Below are 18,775 nucleotides of genomic sequence, written 5' to 3'. Positions count from 1 at the left end.
TGAATACTCCTCAGCCATCAGTGAACACACATTTACATGTGGGGGTCTTTTCAGTTTGCTAAGGGAGACATGAAAGCAGATAGAAATGGTGCCATACTGCCAGCCTGACTGGATTACCAGTCACCTTCCATTTTCCTGGGAGATATTGTGCCCAATGGCAGACAGAACTGCATAGTGACAGCAAATTGTATAGGGAACAGTCTAAACACTGCTCCTGTCATTATCCTATAGCCATTACATTGTGCAATCAACATTTACTTCCCGATGATATGTTAAAGCACAATCATCAACACAACATCTCTGTTGCCAGTTTAAGAGATGCTTTACTAATGAGCAATAATAAGCTATTTGCTCAGGAGTCCTTATTATGGTACAAAAGTCACAAAGACACTTGGAAACATAACCGACTGTGGCTGCATAAGCCAGTTTTTGACTTTATGATTTTGTAACTCAGCAGAACCCCTGGGAGCACATTTTCATAGAAAAAAAATGCCAAAACTAATCGCTGTGGTGGCACCCCACTGTGCTAAGAACAAGTTTGTCAGTGTAGTGTGACAGTCACAGCTTGTAGATGCCAGTAGCTGTGCATGGGAGTGAGCATACTGTGGTGGCTCCTTGCCAGCAGCAGCTGAACCCCTTCCAGAAGCAACAAGGCCTTTTAGCCCTTGGCTTTGCTGTGGAACCTCTTTTGTTTCAAGCTGCTGCCCTTCGTACGTCAACGTCAGGGTCTTTCACTTGACCTCATTCATCTCAGCTCTGCTCTGGAGGCTCTTGGCAGGCACAGAGGGTTGGAGTGACAGTGTAATATCAATCAGAAAGATGAAGCCTACTGGAATAAAAAGCGGGAATGGCTCACTAGGGAAACAAGTTGCCTTTATTTAATCTGAATGCTATACATGAGGCAAAGTCAGTCGTTTCTGTGTTCACAGTGGCTTGATGCTAAGTGGATTTCTGTTTGCGCTGTTTCTGGCCCACTTAGCTGGAATGCCTTGGCTGAGTGACAACATCTTGTTTTATTGCAAATCACCTGATAACGGCTATTTTAACTGTGTGTTGAGAACATAACAGATGTATACAGCCTTGAAGTACTCAGTGGGTACTATACAGAAACTACATGAATGCTTTTTGTATAGGCTTTTGTGACCTGACAGCAACAATGGGGGGAAAAAAGGCAAATCTGTATCAGCATTGACAGACTTTTCTCTGTATTATAAATGAAAGTCACGATTCATACTGATAAAAGAATAAGAATAAATAAGAGGAGAATCTTCTATATACAAAGTGTCTCCAGGTTATTTAGAAGACTAATGCACATCTAATGCAAAAACAAAAAGCAAATAAACAAAATACGTGTTTTGTGAAGCTCTTATTGGATAGCATTTGTCCACATTCTTCCTTGCTCATTCAGCTCTTTGGTAATTTGAATCTGTCCTCACCAGAAAGACAACAGTATCTGTTCAAATGCTAGAACACTTGAAAACTTGAGATTTTCTAAGTTGGGGTTATGCATCACATTTCAAAATAGTTCATAGCTCAAAAGCTTAGTAGCTTAATGTTCTACTGTGGCATTTTCAGCTGTATCGAAGGTGTTTTCAATTACTGGTGTCAGCTGTGTCAGTGACCAATTAGTTTTACCTGAATAGACTTAACCAGAACTTAACCAACAGTTTTGTAGTCTTGTTAATTCTGCATTATGGATTTTGTTTACCCTCATTTACATACGTGAAGGGGAAGAGTAGCATAAGCTTTAAAATATGTCTTGGATTCCAATAGATTCTGGAGGTGTATCCAATAAACTGCTAACTGTGTAATTTCCCCTTCAAAAGCTTGTAGATTAATGTTATCTAACAACTCATCCACTTGAGTGATTTCACATCCAGATCCCTTTTCTGAACATCTCTATATCAGCAGTTGTGAGATCCCGCCTGCTCCTAATATCTCTGATGAAAAATTCCTGGCCTCTGGATCTGTTACCGTGGTTATCTATGTTTCATTAGATTAGAGATGATGGCGGCCTCACTTACCTCCTCTTGACTGATAAATGGACTCTGTTTCAATCTTATCAGGCCTCTTAGGGCTGCAGCGTTGCTTTAGCCAAGGGTAAAGGCCAGCAGGTCAGTGTGCTGACAAAGTAGAGATGATGTCACCATCTATCCTGAAGTATCAACCACTAACAGATTTATGAGTGTGTGTCACTGAACATCCCTGTTGGGGAATTTGGTTTTAGCAGTGTGAGCATGTCTGCCTGTGAGTTTGTACTACAAGTACATGTGTGTGCCATAATAGGCAACATATTGGCATATTGTTTCAGCCAAAGATTAGTAAGGGAATTGATTTGTTGATTGACAGAAAATTATTGAGATTTTTATCAAGTATTCATCAAGCATAAATTGCAGAATGTTGTCTAGTTGCAGCTTTTCGATCATGGTGGTTGAACATTTACGGTGCAAATCCCAAAGATGTTCTGCGACAACACAGTTGACGAGACAAAACACGCCCATTATAAATGGAAAAAAAATGTAACTTTGCTTTTCTTCCCTTGACAGGTGTATCTCATCAATGTCACCTACTCTGACAACACATCCCACATTATCTACAGAAGATACAGCAAGTTCTTTGACTTACAGGTAATCTTCCTTCACTCATATACATCCCTGCACACACTATGCAAGTTTGTACCAAAATCCCTAATTTCATTGCAGCTAATGTGTGTTTTGAACATGTGAACCCTGTGAATTTGCAGCATTTTTTTGTGTAGATTAATGTTCCAGCCAGACTGTTCACTGCTGCTGTGTCTATGCCCCTGTTCTCCACACCTCGTCACCTCAAAGAATCAATGTGTGTATTAGTAATTGGTCGGGGAGCAGGGGAGACATAGTTTGTATCCCTTAGCCTCGTAGAGACACAGAAATACACTGCATCTCTTTTCCTCTCTGCCGTCTCTGTATGTCTACCCCTCCTTCTTTCTCCCCTCTTCTTCCTCTCTCTTATCTCATCTCATTTCTGCCTTACCCTCAAAACGTCAGGGAGCTGACAAGCCTTTTTTATAGTACAGGCAAGAAATCCGGAGGGAAGTCAATTCAATGTACCATGTTTTATAGAGCGTTGCTGTTGGATTGTCTTGTGCAAGCTTCTCTGATTGGCGGGTTCTTTAAATATCGTCCTATATGGAAGGCCTTTTTCTGTTTACTTGACTTTGCTTGGATGCTTTAATCTCGTGTTAAAAGAGTCAAATTCTCTCGTCAAATTTATTTTGGAGTGGAGCAAGAGTTAAGAGTAAAAACCCTGCCCTGTGTCTCCCAGACTGTTCCATACTGAGAGAATGTTTGTGTGCATTTATTTCCCTTGCACCATTGACTTGCTGTAAGCTGATACCATATGTATATTGGACCAGAGGTCCCTTGGTCACTAGTAAATATGAAGGGGCTGTAGTGAGAGCTACAGGGGGCACATCTCAATAGCTGCAGTGTACTAGTCCAGCAGGAAATGATGTTTCAATCAGTGCAAGGAAGGTCTTTTCTGAAAGGTCCCATTGATAAACGGTGGGGCAGTGTGAGATGGAAAATAGACCCCCCTGCAACTGATTACTCTCAATATGGAATAAAAGAAAGAGGTAGAATAATAAACACGGAAAAGCAAGCAACGTATGCCTCTGCTCTAGAAAAGTCAGAGACAACGGTAAGTGGAGTGGATACTTGTCTCCCTCCTAATATTCACAGCCCCTTGTGTATGCAGGGTCCTCAGATTTCCTGAGAGGGAACTAATGAACCTTAATGGTTCATGGATGGCTTGGCACAAAATCACTCCCAGTCAGCAGTTGCAAGATTGATTTTGTTGGCTTTGTCAGGTGGTGTGAGGGCAAAGGTCACCAAAGTTGGTTGGAGCCTTATAGAGTTGTCAAACAAAGCAGCTCTCACATGGCCAAATTTTGTCACAGTTTGGTTGGGCTGATGTTGGGTTTTACCAGACGTCCCATTTAAGGCACACTTCAATCACCAGCACTTCACCACTCACGTCTTACCTTACCTGGTTCTTTGATATTTCCATGTGCTCTGTGACACTCATGAATAAAACTGACAATACTGACAGTCCATCTTTCTAATACTCAGCAGTGCTCTATCTCTGCCGGTATAGGGAGCGAAAGTAAAATTCTCTCTGCCAGCCTTTGATCTTGCAAGATGCCTGTGATGGACCTGTTTGATCCCATTGTTTTCAGAGCAACCTGGAGCCTTTCCTGTCCAAGCATTTATGTGGTGCAGGGACACTGCTGCTCTCAGCAGTCCTGCTAACCCGAGAGAGACACACAAATGGCCACTCTGAAACTGTTGGAGAGCTGTTTTACCAAAGTTTGGCAAAGACCACTGGGAATTTCAAGACAGTTTCCGGATAATAAACAAAAACGACTGTCTTCCTGGAAACACGGTGGCCTTGGTTCTGGGCTGGTGTCAAAAACGAGTGCGGCCACATTTCTTGCTTTGACTGGCTAAGTTTAGGTTTTGTCCCAGAAGCCAACTCTTTATGTTCATGGTGGAATGAATGGACTATAAAACTTGCTATTTGAGATACTTGTGATAGACATGACCATTTAACATCTACTTGTGTCTTTCTGTATTCTGTACTCAATTTTTCTGCAAACACTTCCTGAAAAATGATAAATGTGAATGGAATTGATGTGACCTTCAGTTTCAAAGCGTCTGCCAGTGTGAAGCTGTAGAGATGTAGAAAATATGTTAAGATAAAAATAATATGAACCACATTATTGCTATTTAGTGGCCCTCTGTGACAAAGAAGCCGTTAAGACTAATAGAATGAACATATTCATGCAAAATGTCGCCAAAATTGCTCTGTGGGGAACCATTTTGTCTGTGGATTTTTATTTTGTTAAGAGTGGGTTGGCTCCCACTGTTCAAGGAAGTACCTTCTACTCTGCCATCTTTTGCCATTTTCTTTCCATTAGGTCTTTGTTAGATGGCTGTTCCTGCTGGAACGGAGATTTATTCATTTTTTCCCTCTGACAGTTTTACAACAACTAATACAAAAACAAGTCAAGACGGATAGAGATTTATTCATACACATACCTTTCACATTCTCGTGTATATATGTCACCCTGATACTCAGAAACTGCATTCATTTACTATTACCCATCTGCGCAACCCTGCACATTTCCCTGGCAGAATGTGAGTGAGTTTATGTGATGTATTGAAGAGATGACACAGTCACCACCAAAACCTTCGGGTTTGTCCACAGTAGAACATTTCGCTTTCCTTGTCAGGATGTGACTGGCTCTTCCTGGCTGCTCTACTGTTCGCTGATGTGGTTTTCTCTCACCAAGACCTGACTAATGAGTGAAACAGTGTGTTCTTTGGTTAGAAGTGAGCCAGCTGAAGTTACTCAGAAGGGAGGAAACTGGGACAGTGAGAGGAACAGGTCAGCCCGGGAGGAAAGGAGCATTGAGGAGTTAGAGTAGGATGATGATAATGATCGTGGTGGTGATAATGAGGCAGAGGAGGACAGCTTTGAAAGATATGAAAGCAATTATGGTAATGAGGATGACAGCAATACTAGTGGCGTTGATGATTCAGATTCATGCTGTTGATGCTGACGATATTGATGATGCAGATGGGAAAAATGAAAGATACTGTGGGTTTCTTCAGGGTCATTTATTACAAAGAAGCCTTCATAAGCATGTTTCAGGAACCTCTGAGGAGTGGTAGATTTGCCCTGGGTGTCCTTGGGCAAAGTTGGTATATTTTAAGCTGCAGCATTGCTCACCATCTAAAAGAAGGACACACTCTGACTCACGCTGTTTCGAGGGCCTTTGGTTTGTATTCTGTCCGCACGCGCGCACACAAACCATCTCTTTTCTTTTTCCAAGTCTGCCCTTGCATGAGCCCATCCAACAGCAAGTGAATATTAAGTGCGGGGAGATTTCAATTTTACATCTGTCTGACACCCCCTTTCCAGTGTTTTGTGGAACTTTTGAAGTACCAACAGACGATAATGCTCCCGTTTGCTCAGAGTCAGTCCCAAGGTCATAATTCTGTCCTTTTGGATGTATGGTTACGGATGCTAGCAGCACGCAAACAGCATGTTATGTTCAATGTAGAAAATTATACAGTAGCTGTGGTCAAAACGCTTAAAAGTAAGGTCACTGAATTGGGAATCTCTAACCTCTAAGTGGTCCGTTTGATGGAAACAGATGTCTAGACCACGAGGCATTATCGGTATGCCATCCGTGAGGATGAATTGCTGAATAGCAGGGCCTCTAGCTTAGTCTCTTTGTCCTTGAGGTGTTCTGTGGGTGCACTGTAACTCAACTGAATGAAGTAGCCCATTGTTTCAGGTCGAGGATAAAGGGCCATTTTATTTAATTTATGAGTAGGAAACATAGTTTTTAGCCCCTGATGAGTGGCAGAGGAAGGACACCTACATGCCAAACACAGGAGCTGTTCTAGTGAGTTACAATCGGGCAATTGACGGCAGAGCCCAGACCAGGTCCTCGCTGGACTGGGAGCGGAGAGGGTGTGTGGGGGGACTTGTGCAGTGTTTCCCAAAGCTGTGGTGAAGGGATCAGGAGAGTGGGCTAAATTTAGGATGAATGAGCACAGGTCAGGCGTTTGTGGGACATTTCCATCGCTCAAAACACCAGTGTGTCTGTGAGGTGACTGGGGCACATTTAGAGAATCAGAGTGATACACAGCCACACAGACAGACATTGGTGTGGGGAAGAGTGGAGACCTGACAGATGGGCCTTAAAGTTACGGTGAAGTAACAAGCAGAAGTTAATCTAATGTTGCAAAATTCTTCAAATTCTTTATTCAGTAGTGTGCCTGGATCTGGATCTGCATGAGACAATGGTGAGCGATCTAAGTCCAGGATCCATGCTAAAAATTAATAAGTTGTTCCATGACCTATGGCATAATTTTATCCTAACCACCAGATTTCCGCCAACAAGTTACTTAACAAGAAACTTAACTTAAAACAGACAAATGGGTGTGTGAATACAACTTATTGCTGCTGTAAACATACTCAAACATACCTGAAATACCCATTATTATATTTATAATCACAATGGATCACTCACAATGATGAACCCACGGTGAATTATTCCAAATTCTATAGATCCTTTCAGCTCTATGGAGCCTGTTTCAACTTGTTGTGCTCAGCGTTAATGTCAACTTTGTTTCCAGCAGCAGGTTTCAGCGAGAAAGTTCAGTGAACCAACTGTCCAAACTATCCCGTTCAGCACTTAAAAGCCTCCATAGAGTGAATATTGGTTTTTGTTATTTGGCCAGGGAAGAAACAAATGCTAATACTGCCTTGTGTCTGCTGAATATGTGTAAAGGCAACTGCTTGTTTAGCTCTGTCCATGGCTAGATTGGAGGGTTTCTCTCATGAAATGTCAACAACACTACGACAACAACACTAGAAGTACTGAGAATACTGGCAAACCACATCTTCTGGCAGTAAATCTCAAAGGCAGGGAAGAAGGTGTTGGACATCGACGTGTTTATATCTAGAGATGGAGATTTGTTTGCTATTTTGCCACGCAGCAAATCTCAAACCTCCTATTCAGAATGATTTATGTTGAGTAAAGAAGTAGGCTTTAGTTATTAGAACATCAATGTAAAAGAAAAAAAAAAAGGCATGGCTCAAAGCTGCAGTGTACTGCAGTAAATCAGTGTGTAGTGATTGCTCTTGAAGGTGCAGTATATATGAATTGGTCACCTATTGAATCTGTGCTCTAAACAAAAAAGGGTGAAGCATATCACCTGACTAACCACTAACTGCTGCTAACTGTAGCTGCTGGTAGGTATTTGGATCCCTAGTGGAGCTGGCGTGTAGCATGTAACTTACTGACAGAACGCTGCTTCCAATAGAGACGCAGGCCAGGTTGATGACCGGGAATGCAGTACTGCCATCATTTGCAGCAGCTCAGTGCTTGCACTCTGACTCTGGCAACAATAAAGACACAGGGGTCCAGAGAGGAAAGGAGAGGCTTGAAGCGGGAGAGGACCAAGAGGGAGGTCGGACATCATCAGCCCTGCCTTGTTGTCGTCAGCACTCACCCCCAGTGGCCTGAGCTGTAGATCAGACTTTGACCACTTGAGGTACAAGGTGGTCTTATGAGACAGAACATGCTGGGGCTAGCGAGTTAACATTGCTAACATTGTGGCAGGTGACAGACCTCCACTACTGCTCTCTGTCTGTCCCTGTCTTGTTTTCTTTCCCTCTCTTTCCTGTGCTCTTGTCTCTCTTCAGCTCAAGGTCTCCTCCATTCGAATGGGATGGTGAGGAGAGGCGATGAAAACTTTTGAGCGCTTTGTGCTGCTTGACGTCTCTGACAGCTCTGCCTCACACTGAGCCTGGAGCAGAGAGGCTGCTCAAGGTTTTTGGTTTTTTGTTTTCCTTCCTAACATTTCTAGCTAAGCCTCTGCTGCCTATGTTAACCATTTGAAAAATCACACATATTTCTTTTCTACTATGTCCTCAGCTTCCACTCTTAAAAGGGCAGATGTTATCATGGACAAATGATAAAAAGGAATATGAAACTGCACAGTATGAAATGAATTCATAATGGTATTTGTTATTCTCAGAGGTGGAGGTCAAGGAAAAAGACAAATATGTGTCCTTCTGTCATTTGTTTTCTCTTACAAGGCAGTACTGAATACATATTGATATTTGTGGATGAAATCAGTTCCTGCTTGTTAGCCTGTCAGTCATGGCTCTGGCATACACTCAAATATCAACATGTACTTGTCAAAGTATTCACATTTTAAAGCTACCATGTGTAACTTCTGAAAAATATTTACATTGATAAAGATGCTAAACATTTTTACTTGATATGGATAGACAGTCAATCACACTGCAGAAATAAACATCACAACACAGTTTACAGTTTTTGGCGTGCACAGCAGAGTATACAAAATAATGAGCGGACCCAACGGGCACAAAAGCAACTTTTGCCTCTGCCTCTGCTCTATGTGGCGCAGCCTGTTTGCACTGCGGCAGGGCTGGGCTCCTCCACTCGCAGACAGCGGACAGCAGTATAGCTTTAGAGCAGAGCCCAGAGATGAGGACACAAACATGAAGGGTATATTTTACTGGAGAAATGCTCATTAATCCGTAAGTGCAACAAAAGGCAGACAGTATGACCAGTTGATCAAACAACTGCTGAAGAAGCAGAACACAAACTTGCAGAAACGGGACATTTTTGGTCACTCTGCCAGCAGTGACTCGATGTCCCCTGCTGTCTCACAGCCCGTTTGTTTGACACAGCCGCGTTTCCTCTAATCTAAGCGAACCTTCTGAAGGAAATTGTTCACTAAAAAGGCACATCGGTTACATGAAAGTGACAGATTAAGATGCCAGTCCAGTGACCACCTTGTTATTTTAGTTACAAGTTACAAGGCAAGCTAACTTGTGCTGTTATTCAATATATTGTTTTATCACAAAACTCATATAAGCCAAGTTGCATTTGCACAGTTAAATGTTTGTTATTCTATTTTTTATGTTAATAAACTAGATTCTAAAGTTTAGTTGTGTAGTGTGATCAATACCTATTGATCACTGTAGAAAAACTTAAAGTAATTTTATTTTTGCCATAAGGCCCAGCCCTACTCGACTTACACCCAGAACAGGTTGTGTCCCTGAAGTCTAACAAATGTGTTGAGTGTATTTACTTTCCCATAAATCATTTGCAACACTAATATTTAAATAAATTTAATTCGTGGATTGCTTATGTACATCTAAGTTAGCTTGCAGTTTTCTTCTTTACAGCCTTTGTTGGTGCATTGCTGTGTTTCTTGGCAGGTTACCTCCACCACCACCACTGTAGATTTGCACAGCAGGACATGCACATATATGTGTGTCCACACTGACAAGACAGTAATTAAAGACAGTGGTTAAAATATAGTTGCTTTGATGTTTTGGAAAGCCTTTTTAGTTAATGGAAATAAAACTGTCTATCAGCGCCTTTATTCTGACCACCTGATAGCTATGATATGGTAGTAGTGTAATAGACATCCAAAAGACAATACCAGGCAAAGCCCAGGTATTTGAAAGTTAATCAAGCATTCTTCCCTGTGTTCATTAACCGATATGACACTATCTGCATTCTGCTGAAGCCTGAAAATCCACCCATCTGGCATTTCAAACATGTTAAAACAAACGTCCCTTCAGGTTTATTGCTGATAGTGCAGAATTCATAGACTGCTTTCACTTATCTACAGTATCGGTGGCCATGGCCAACCTCTCTGTCTGCCAGTTAATGAACAGTGATTGGGTAAACAGCAAGCCGGACAGGACATGTTTTATGCAGGCAGCTGGTCAGTTTGAAATACTGATAGGAGGTGAGAGTTTGCACTGGAATCCAAAGTGAAACTCTGGTGACTATCTCCTCTCATGCTGCTGTCCCCATCAGTCTTGTCCCTATTTGTCTTTGTCAGCACGTCTTCTCAGTGCCTCACGCACTCATTTCCACGTTCATATGTCATTCCTACAATTTCTTACCGTATCTCTCTCTCCCTGCTGCTTGAATATCCCTCTCCTCTCATTCATCTGTCTTTGTCTCTTCTCAGAAACCCCTCCTCGTCTCCCACTAGCGCCCCCTCTTGTTTCTTTAAAGCTAGTTTTCCCTGGCTAATCTTTCCCAGCCTGCACATTCCCAGTGTCCAATACATTAGTTTACATAGCTAGAGTCTACACAGGATTCTGTTATGTTTTTTTTTTTAAATGTTAGGCTCTTTTGCATATATATTTTATATTTCAGTGTATGTGCACGTGCATCTTTCCAGTACATGATGTTCCAATTTTATCCCACTGGAGACTTTCCATCTCAGTTACATTACATTTTATACTGTAGTAACAGAATGAACTTTAAGGGAGCTAAGCCTTAAATTTAAAACGCTTCTTCTCAGCACAGAATCAGAGGCTGTTCAACACTGTTGAACAATTTTTTTAAAATAAAGAAGTGCCAAAAAAAAAAAAAAATGTGGCTGCAAATGCCAGTAATAACAGTAGCCCAAAATGATTATGACAAGTATGACAAAAGAGCTAAAATGTGAAACACAAACAAATCCATACTCACATCTTCAGTAATATAGTGTTGCTGGTGCTTTGCTTTATTTCCTGAGTTTTAATTGGCATTTAGCCTTTACTGAACAAATGTTTTAGTGGTGGTCTGGTGGGGATTGTCGATAATGTGTCGGCTCTTCTATATGAACTGCCAGTTCAAAACACATAAAAATGCTCTGTCAACAGTGTTTGTTTTTTCGTTTGTTTATTTTTAAATTGGAAAGCTTAGAGAGGAATAAGTGGCCCTAAACTTTGACAACTTCATAACAACACTCAATGACAGCATTCAATTAAATACTCTTTCAAAGTTGCCTGAGCTTCCCAGTCATTTCATTACTTGACATGACCGGAAAAACCAGCCAATTTGAATTATTCATTTATTTATTTATTTTAATTTTTGGTTTCTCTCACTGTGTTATACTTGATTTTTCTTTCATGCTTTCTTTACTTCTCTTCTCCCACTCATGGTTACGTTCCAAACCTCACTTCTCATTTTCCTTCCACGCCCTTATAAGTGTGGGCTGTGGAACGCACTGAGCACCAAATCAAACACGCACACTCACACACACACGCACATGCACACGCAGGGAGGGCATTGCCATCCGATTCACCCCTTCTGTAAGAGAGACTGTGGTTTGGCCATGCTGCCCTTGTCCTGGCTGTCAGCATGGAAACTCTTGAGACCATCAGCATGGCTAAATTAGGCTCTCTGCTACTCTGTTAGTGCTGAACCCTGGCACAGGTGAGAGCCCTTCCTCTCTTCCTCGCCTAGTGAACTGTAAGTTGGCTGGCCTACTTACTTAACCCAAACCAAAGCAATCCGTGTGTAAGTCAGCACTGTTCTTTTCTTCAGACGGAGGTGGTGGCTTCTCTGGAAAGTGAAGCTGTTGTTTGGTTGCTCTGGCAGAGCTCAGCCAAGCAGCTGAGGTGGTAAATGGCTGTAAAAAATGCCCCAGGAACAGTTAGCTAGTGCTTCTGTTAAGTATGAATGGAGGATCAAAAGTGAGATGAAGGGCAAAGAGTTGTATGAAGTCCTTGGTCCTTTTTTGTTTAAATGTGATTGTGGTAGACCTTGCTCGTTTCTCTTCCCTTCAGAACTGCAATTTATTGTGCACTAAATATAAATAGCCATGAACCTATTCTGTCTTCAGGGTTTTCTTACGGATAATGCTCTTTTATCTCTTTGATTAATGTATTTTTAATGGCCGTGTGTAAGTGAAGCATCCAGTTGTCTGAACTTCAGCGCCACTACATCTGCTGTACTTACACACAGAGAGAGAGAGGGAGACGTGTGAATTATTCCAGTGATTTCCAAACCCTGCATTTCCCTGCCAAGGTTTCCCTCCAACAGTCACAACTGACACAATTAGCAAACTGGCTTATGAGTCTTTAATTTGTTTTAGTGTCAGCGCTTGCGTGAAATTTAATTATGCACTTTTACTGAAATCATTCATCAGCAACTTCCACTGCTGTTTCTTGTTCTTAACCTAAAGGTGGAAGTGCGGTGCCAAACTGGTTACAAATAGTGTGGAACGGATTAGATAAAGTTCCTCTTGTGGCATTGGTTAAACCCCTATAAACTCATTTTTGTTCATCAAAATGAAAATGCATGAAGAAATACCTTCAAGATTAAATATATCATATTTTGAGATATGCATTTGTTCTCCCCTCCTTTTGGAACCCCCCCCCCCCCCCCCCAAAAAAAATGGCTTCTCCTCTGATACCCCTCATGTCATCATAGCCCCACCAGGTTGTCGGTATTGATTCCTTAGGCATGTTACGACTGTCACTGAACCGTCATTGGTGGAAATGCTCAGCGATGGAGCCTGACTGCCTTTTTTTTGCTTGTGATGAAAACACCATATGGACATGTTAACGGGGTTACAACCTTGATTTTCACTTGCATCTTGCATCAATCAGTTAATCAACAGAAAAAAACTAACCACAATATTGACATTAGATTTAACATATTAATCATTTAAAAGTATTTGCTGGTTTCAGCTTTTTGTGTTTGTTTTATTCACACAAATTGGAAGTTGAATATCCTTGGGTTTTGGACCCAACGATCAAAAACAAGCAATTTAGAGACAATACTTTAAGCTGTCTGTAATATACAGAATGTGAAAATATGCAAACAACCTTATTCTTCATCACTGTGAAAGGAGGTGTGCCTCTTATGACAAAACCATCCAGTTCATATCACTCATAGGCCTACAGATGCCACCAGGTTTTAAGATAAGCTGGAATTCCGGTTCAGCCCCAGGGGAAAATGGGATCCAGTTCCATTAAGGGTCTTCCCCATTCACAGCCCATCCCTGGAGCTTTGTACAAAAGACCACAGCAGGCTCTGCAGCCTGAGACTGGGGAGTAACAAATGAACGACTATGGAAAGACAGTTACCACATCCCTGCACCTGTTGTCTCAGTGAAACAAGGGGAGCCTGAATCACCACATAGGGCTTAACGCCCCACAGTGTTGACATCTCCAGGAACAGAGCTCGAATTTTTAGACAAGTCCAACCCACACGCCTCTCCCACACATGCATTCGCTGCGTGGAATACCAGGATATCATGGGCAGTGTCTAGATCTGGTACCAGGGTGCTACTTTATATTTAGAGGCACAACTGTGAGAGATTGTGTCTGGAAAGGAACGCCCCCCCGCCCCAGGCCATCAGACATCTGTCTCTCTGAAACTGAATACTGCTAGGCAATAACGCATGTCGAAGCTTGTGCTCCATTCATTTCTAACCTGCTATCTTTGGGATTTGAGCTGTACTAAAAATGACAAAGAAAATGAAAGTTGGTCTGTAGCTGCGTTCCTCACTTGTCAAAGATTTGTGCTTAATTTTCCTTCTTTAGCCTGTTTTCCTCAAGAGGGAAAAAAAAAGGGGGTCAGGGTGGCAAGGGGGAATTTGATGGACCACAGGAGTTAAAGTCAGAGGAAACAGCATATTGAAATCATGGAGACAGGATATGTGTCGGCTTTATTATTAACTGTATGGTTACTTGCAGATACAAGAGCAATGACCTTATCATATCATTATCCCCAGCATATGAGAACAAGCATGCTGTGGCCTTGCTCACTATCACCAAGCTGCTGTGCAAATGATGCGAAGATCACATGGTTGTCTTGATGTGCCGGTCATGAGTTGTTCCAGAAGTCGAGTGTGTGAGTTTATATTTTTGTTCTGATGTTGCAAAGCCTGGGTAAACCCTCACATTCACATGATCACCAACAGGAAGTGAGGCATCAATCCACCGCACAGTAACAGTACGGCATCCCCCAAGTTTATGCCAACTGACCCTCACAGTTCCTTTTATGGAGAGTCTATTCTTAGTGCATGTGCATGATATGAAGAAGGAGCTGCTGTTAGTCTCATTCCGACACAGTTCAACACTGGCCTTGTTGTTCCTTGTTGGTCTCGACATCTATAAACTGTTGTGCAATGACTTGGATTTTAAAATGTCTTTTTGAAGATTTAATGGTTAATGAATCATTTTCTAAGTGTTAAACATTTGGGGCCAATTCTTCAAATGTGACAATTTATATATTTTCTATATGGACCTTTGATTGGGAAAAAACAACCAAGGTTTCTCCTTGGCCTGTGGGAAATTGTCAAAGCCACGTTTTGCTGTTTCCTCACCAGATTCATGAAGACTAAATGACAAAAATATTCTAACTGATGAGATTTTGAAATGTCCACCCTGTCATATTTTAGTATCACTTATCCACACAAAACGAGTGATTTGTCTCTCTTATACAAATTATTATTTTCCCCTTACAGTGTTGCATTTTCTTTCCTTTTCCTTATTAGGAGTGAATGAAAATACTGATACACTTTTGCGACATTTTTAATAATACTGTATTGATTCTCAAAAACACAGTACGAGTATTTAACCAGTAATTAATCTGTACAGGTTCGTAGTTGTTGTTAATTTGGCTGTTGTTAAGATAGCAAGCAATATATTTACAATATGTTGTCTCACTTACAGTATTGCAGTATATTGAATCGTAGCCTCCGTATCGTGATGCGTATTGTAGTGCCAGTACACGGCCCTGCTTTTTATGTTGTAAGCTAGTGCTTTTACCCGGAGTAATGCAGTCCAGCATTTGACTCAGCTTGAATAAAGCGTAAGTGCTTCCCACAAAAGCCAACATGTCAATTGGACATTACATCATAGTAATCTGTGTTCCCTCTGACAGAAGATAAAAGAGCCTCATCCTCTTGCCTTTTTTTTTGAATGTTTTTTTTTTTTTTTTTGCTACCTGACTCCCAACATTTACACCAGTGGTCCAGAGCTGCACAGCATCATCCAATCACATCCCTTCACAACTCTTCTTCACACTCTCTCTGTGCTGGTTACCAAGGAGACAGTGAAGTCTGGGAAGTGGAGCAATGGTTTGGCATGAGTGTTTTTTTTTTTATTCATTATTTATTTTATTTATTTTCTTTCTCTTTTGACAATCTGGGTATATAATATTGCTACTTGGATTTATGATTGTGTGTTAGTCTTGTTACAAGTTAAGAAAGCAAGACATAGTGCTGAGGGTGCAGTGTGCATGTAAAGGAGCAATCATGTCACCTGATCCCCACCATCCCACCTGTTCTCACCCTTTTCTTTCTCTGTGATCCCACAATTCCTGGCCGGATGCGAGCACGCTGCCTCTTGCCAGGAATCTGTCAGCAGCGACAGTGTGTGTTTTAGAGCGAGCTTGATCCAACCGGAGACTGCTTTGAATAATGAGCTGACTGTGATCCAAGTGGGCCAGGGCTGGGCTGGATTGGTAGTCTGAGAAAGAGAATTTGGTCCGTGCATTGAACTGTGGTATAAAGAAATCTGGTTGCTGATTAAAGACGACATATGCCGAGAACTGACATGTCGATCCTTCCGGTTCTTGCACCTGTGAACAGACTCACATGCACACAGTGCATAAGTTTACGCAACCAAACACATTCCACCTCGTCATTTGCTTTTGTTAAGAAAGCGAGGAAAGAAAGGGTGCAGTTGCATTTTAAATCTGCTCTTGTGCTAAATGTGTTTGGATGCTGGTCCATCATTCATCAGTCCCTGCGAGTCTGACAGAGTTAGTTGTAAATTCAGCAAGATTTTTGGGGGGATTTTTTTTTTTTTTCATGGCCCAAGCAGTGTGCGTGGGGGGTCCAAACAGCTGGGCCCTTCTGCAAGTTTTGTGCTGTCGCAGCAGCAGAAATTCTGATATGAATGCGGAAACACTGCAGCTTAAGAAAAATCTACCTAGGATGACTTTGAGCTGGGGGAGGGAAGGTGGGACCAGCAGACAGACTTGAATCTGGATCATGACCTGTGTGGCATTGAATCTCTCTCTTCTGGTGTCTTCTAACTCTCCAGCCAAGTGGAACCAAGTAAAGAAGAGGACTGGAGTTCAATAGAGAGGTGGATGCAGATTGACAGATGGACAGAGGGAAGTGGATATGGGAAAGGATGTGTCAGAAAGAGGCTTTTCCGTGTGTGTGTGTGTCTAGATGTCTCCATACTAGATCTGTTGAAACCCCACCAGGCTGTTTGCTCATTAAGCTCCCCTGAGGTCTTTTACATCCCTCGGCCGTCAGATACAGACACAACCCATGTCTGTTCTTTTCTCTTTCCTATAATTATATTCCTTTCTGGACTTCCACCCCCCTATCCACGCGCACGTAACCACACACACACACACACACGTTTTCTTCACCTCGTCTCCATCTCTGATTACTGTAGGAAACTGCTGCAGTGCTGTACATAATGTCTGCTAGCCTCCTGTATCTCTCTTGTGCTTTGCTTTTACTTTTCCTCTAATCCCTCTCTTGAATGATTTATTCAAAAGGTGACACAGGGTAAATACAATACGACTGACACACTCATCCACACCCCCTGACCTCTGCTGCATCTTTCATTCTCTCTGCCTTTCTCTTTCCCTGCTTTTCCCTCTGTTTTCTCTCTCTTTCTCTTCCTTTCTGCCTGCACCTCCAGCTCCAGTGTCAGCACTTCTTTTCTCACCATGTTGGTGGTGCCTTGCTTTATGAATAAATCGGAGCTCGTTTGACTCAGATGAACCCCACGTCTTGCCTTCCCACCACTGGGACCAAAGAAGTGTTGACAGGCTTTGATTTTCAGAATATTTTTGATACACTCATGTGATTTTGGGTTAAGAGCAAAGGAAAGGTGTCGCCCCCAAAAATGCTGCATATCCATTTTGAAGGAAAAAGATCTTACTTGTTGTTGTCTAGTCAGAATAAATCCATGGGAACCCATGTAATAAACCAGCTGAAATAAGTTATGCATCAAATGAAGCATGTATGAGTAAAAAAAAGTTCATCAGTCTCATGTTTGTGCATTAAGGATGTAGAGTTGCATCAGGATGTGGTTAGCCTAGCTTAGCACAAAACTGGAAGCAGGGGGCAGTAGCTAGCATAGCTCTGTCCAAATCAGTGCTGTACAGTAACACATCACTTGGCAATCCATTACAGTAACATAGACACTTTTAATGAGTTGTGTAAGGTAGTCTATTATTACAATTTCAGATTCACTATACATGCATTTCTGTATAATTTATTATCCTAGTCAGTGGATAGACTGGTCCAGAACATGTTAGCACAAAGCTATCCATGTAATAGAAGGTCAGTACAAACCAACAGGGGTAGCCTGTCTGTTTGTTCAACTACAGTGGCTTGTTTTCTGTGTATATAAAAGAATTGTTTAAGAAATCTGGAAAAACACACTTTCTTTCCCAGAATTAGATGAGAAGATTGACATCACAAATATGACACTAACGACAGAAGGCGTTTATATTAGCTTAACATAAAAATGAATACAGGGAAAACAAGCCTGGTTTTATTCAAAGTTCAGTAATACATTGAACAGCATGTCAAAGGCTCACATATTCCATATATTGTTTTTGTTCCGAAACGAAATAATAAAAAGGACAACTTGTGGTGTTAGGGGATGTTTTGTCCAGTCAAGATTGAAGATGGTGCCGCAGTATGGCAACATGGCTCTGCTCTGCTTTATGTGCTGCAACTATTTCTTGACCAACAGTGGTTCCAGTACTTTTTACAGTGTCTCCCTTGGGTGTCGGGTGTCCCTACTGCCAAGACACAGAGAATTTTTTTACATTTTCTTTGTGTACAGATTAAATAAAGGAGCAATACAACATATTGATTAGTGAGCTATAAAGATGCTGGTTGGTATATGAACTTGATGAGCAAAGCTAGCTAGTTGTGTTCATACAAGACTAAAAGCCTTGTGGCTACAACTCTATAAATAACATATAGACATTGGATTCATATAGGTTGTCTTTTTACACTTTAAAATAAAAAAAACGCAGATAATATACTGAAATGTTGAACTTTGAAATCATAAAAATAAAACAGTTTTTTCCCCATCCTCCTTCCTTAGATGCAGATACTTGACAAGTTCCCAATTGAGGGAGGGCAGAAAGACCCAAAGAAGAGGATCATCCCATTTCTCCCAGGTAATAGCCTGTGCCAGAGCTCCAGTTATCTGAACAGGCCCCCATATTAATAATGTATGGCTGGCACTAGTGCAGCATCAATATGAGTTGGTTACTGATGCCTGCCTGCTTCGCATGTTTGTGTCTGTGTGTGTATGTATGTGTAGATGTGTGTCTTAGTGCTGATGAGGCACTATCTGTGACTTTCAAATCTCAGATGTGTTTGCATGG

The 18,775-nt window shown here is 41.6% G+C and overlaps 1 protein-coding gene across 4 annotated transcripts in view; it reads left to right on the top strand.

The window, feature by feature from the left end:
• Positions 1 to 18,775, top strand: part of sh3pxd2aa (SH3 and PX domains 2Aa) — a 99,991-nt gene that overhangs the window by 10,807 nt on the left and 70,409 nt on the right. For all 4 annotated transcript variants that reach the window (XM_046401621.1, XM_046401612.1, XM_046401603.1 and 1 more), the window contains exons 2-3: positions 2,547 to 2,627; positions 18,490 to 18,565. In XM_046401621.1, coding sequence (XP_046257577.1) covers positions 2,547 to 2,627; positions 18,490 to 18,565 — 157 coding nt within the window. The remainder of the gene's footprint in view (positions 1 to 2,546; positions 2,628 to 18,489; positions 18,566 to 18,775) is intronic.

The sequence above is a fragment of the Scatophagus argus genome, chromosome 2 (genome assembly GCF_020382885.2).
Source record: "Scatophagus argus isolate fScaArg1 chromosome 2, fScaArg1.pri, whole genome shotgun sequence".
Taxonomy (NCBI): Eukaryota; Metazoa; Chordata; class Actinopteri; family Scatophagidae; genus Scatophagus; species Scatophagus argus.
This window is presented reverse-complemented; position numbering and strand designations above follow the sequence as displayed.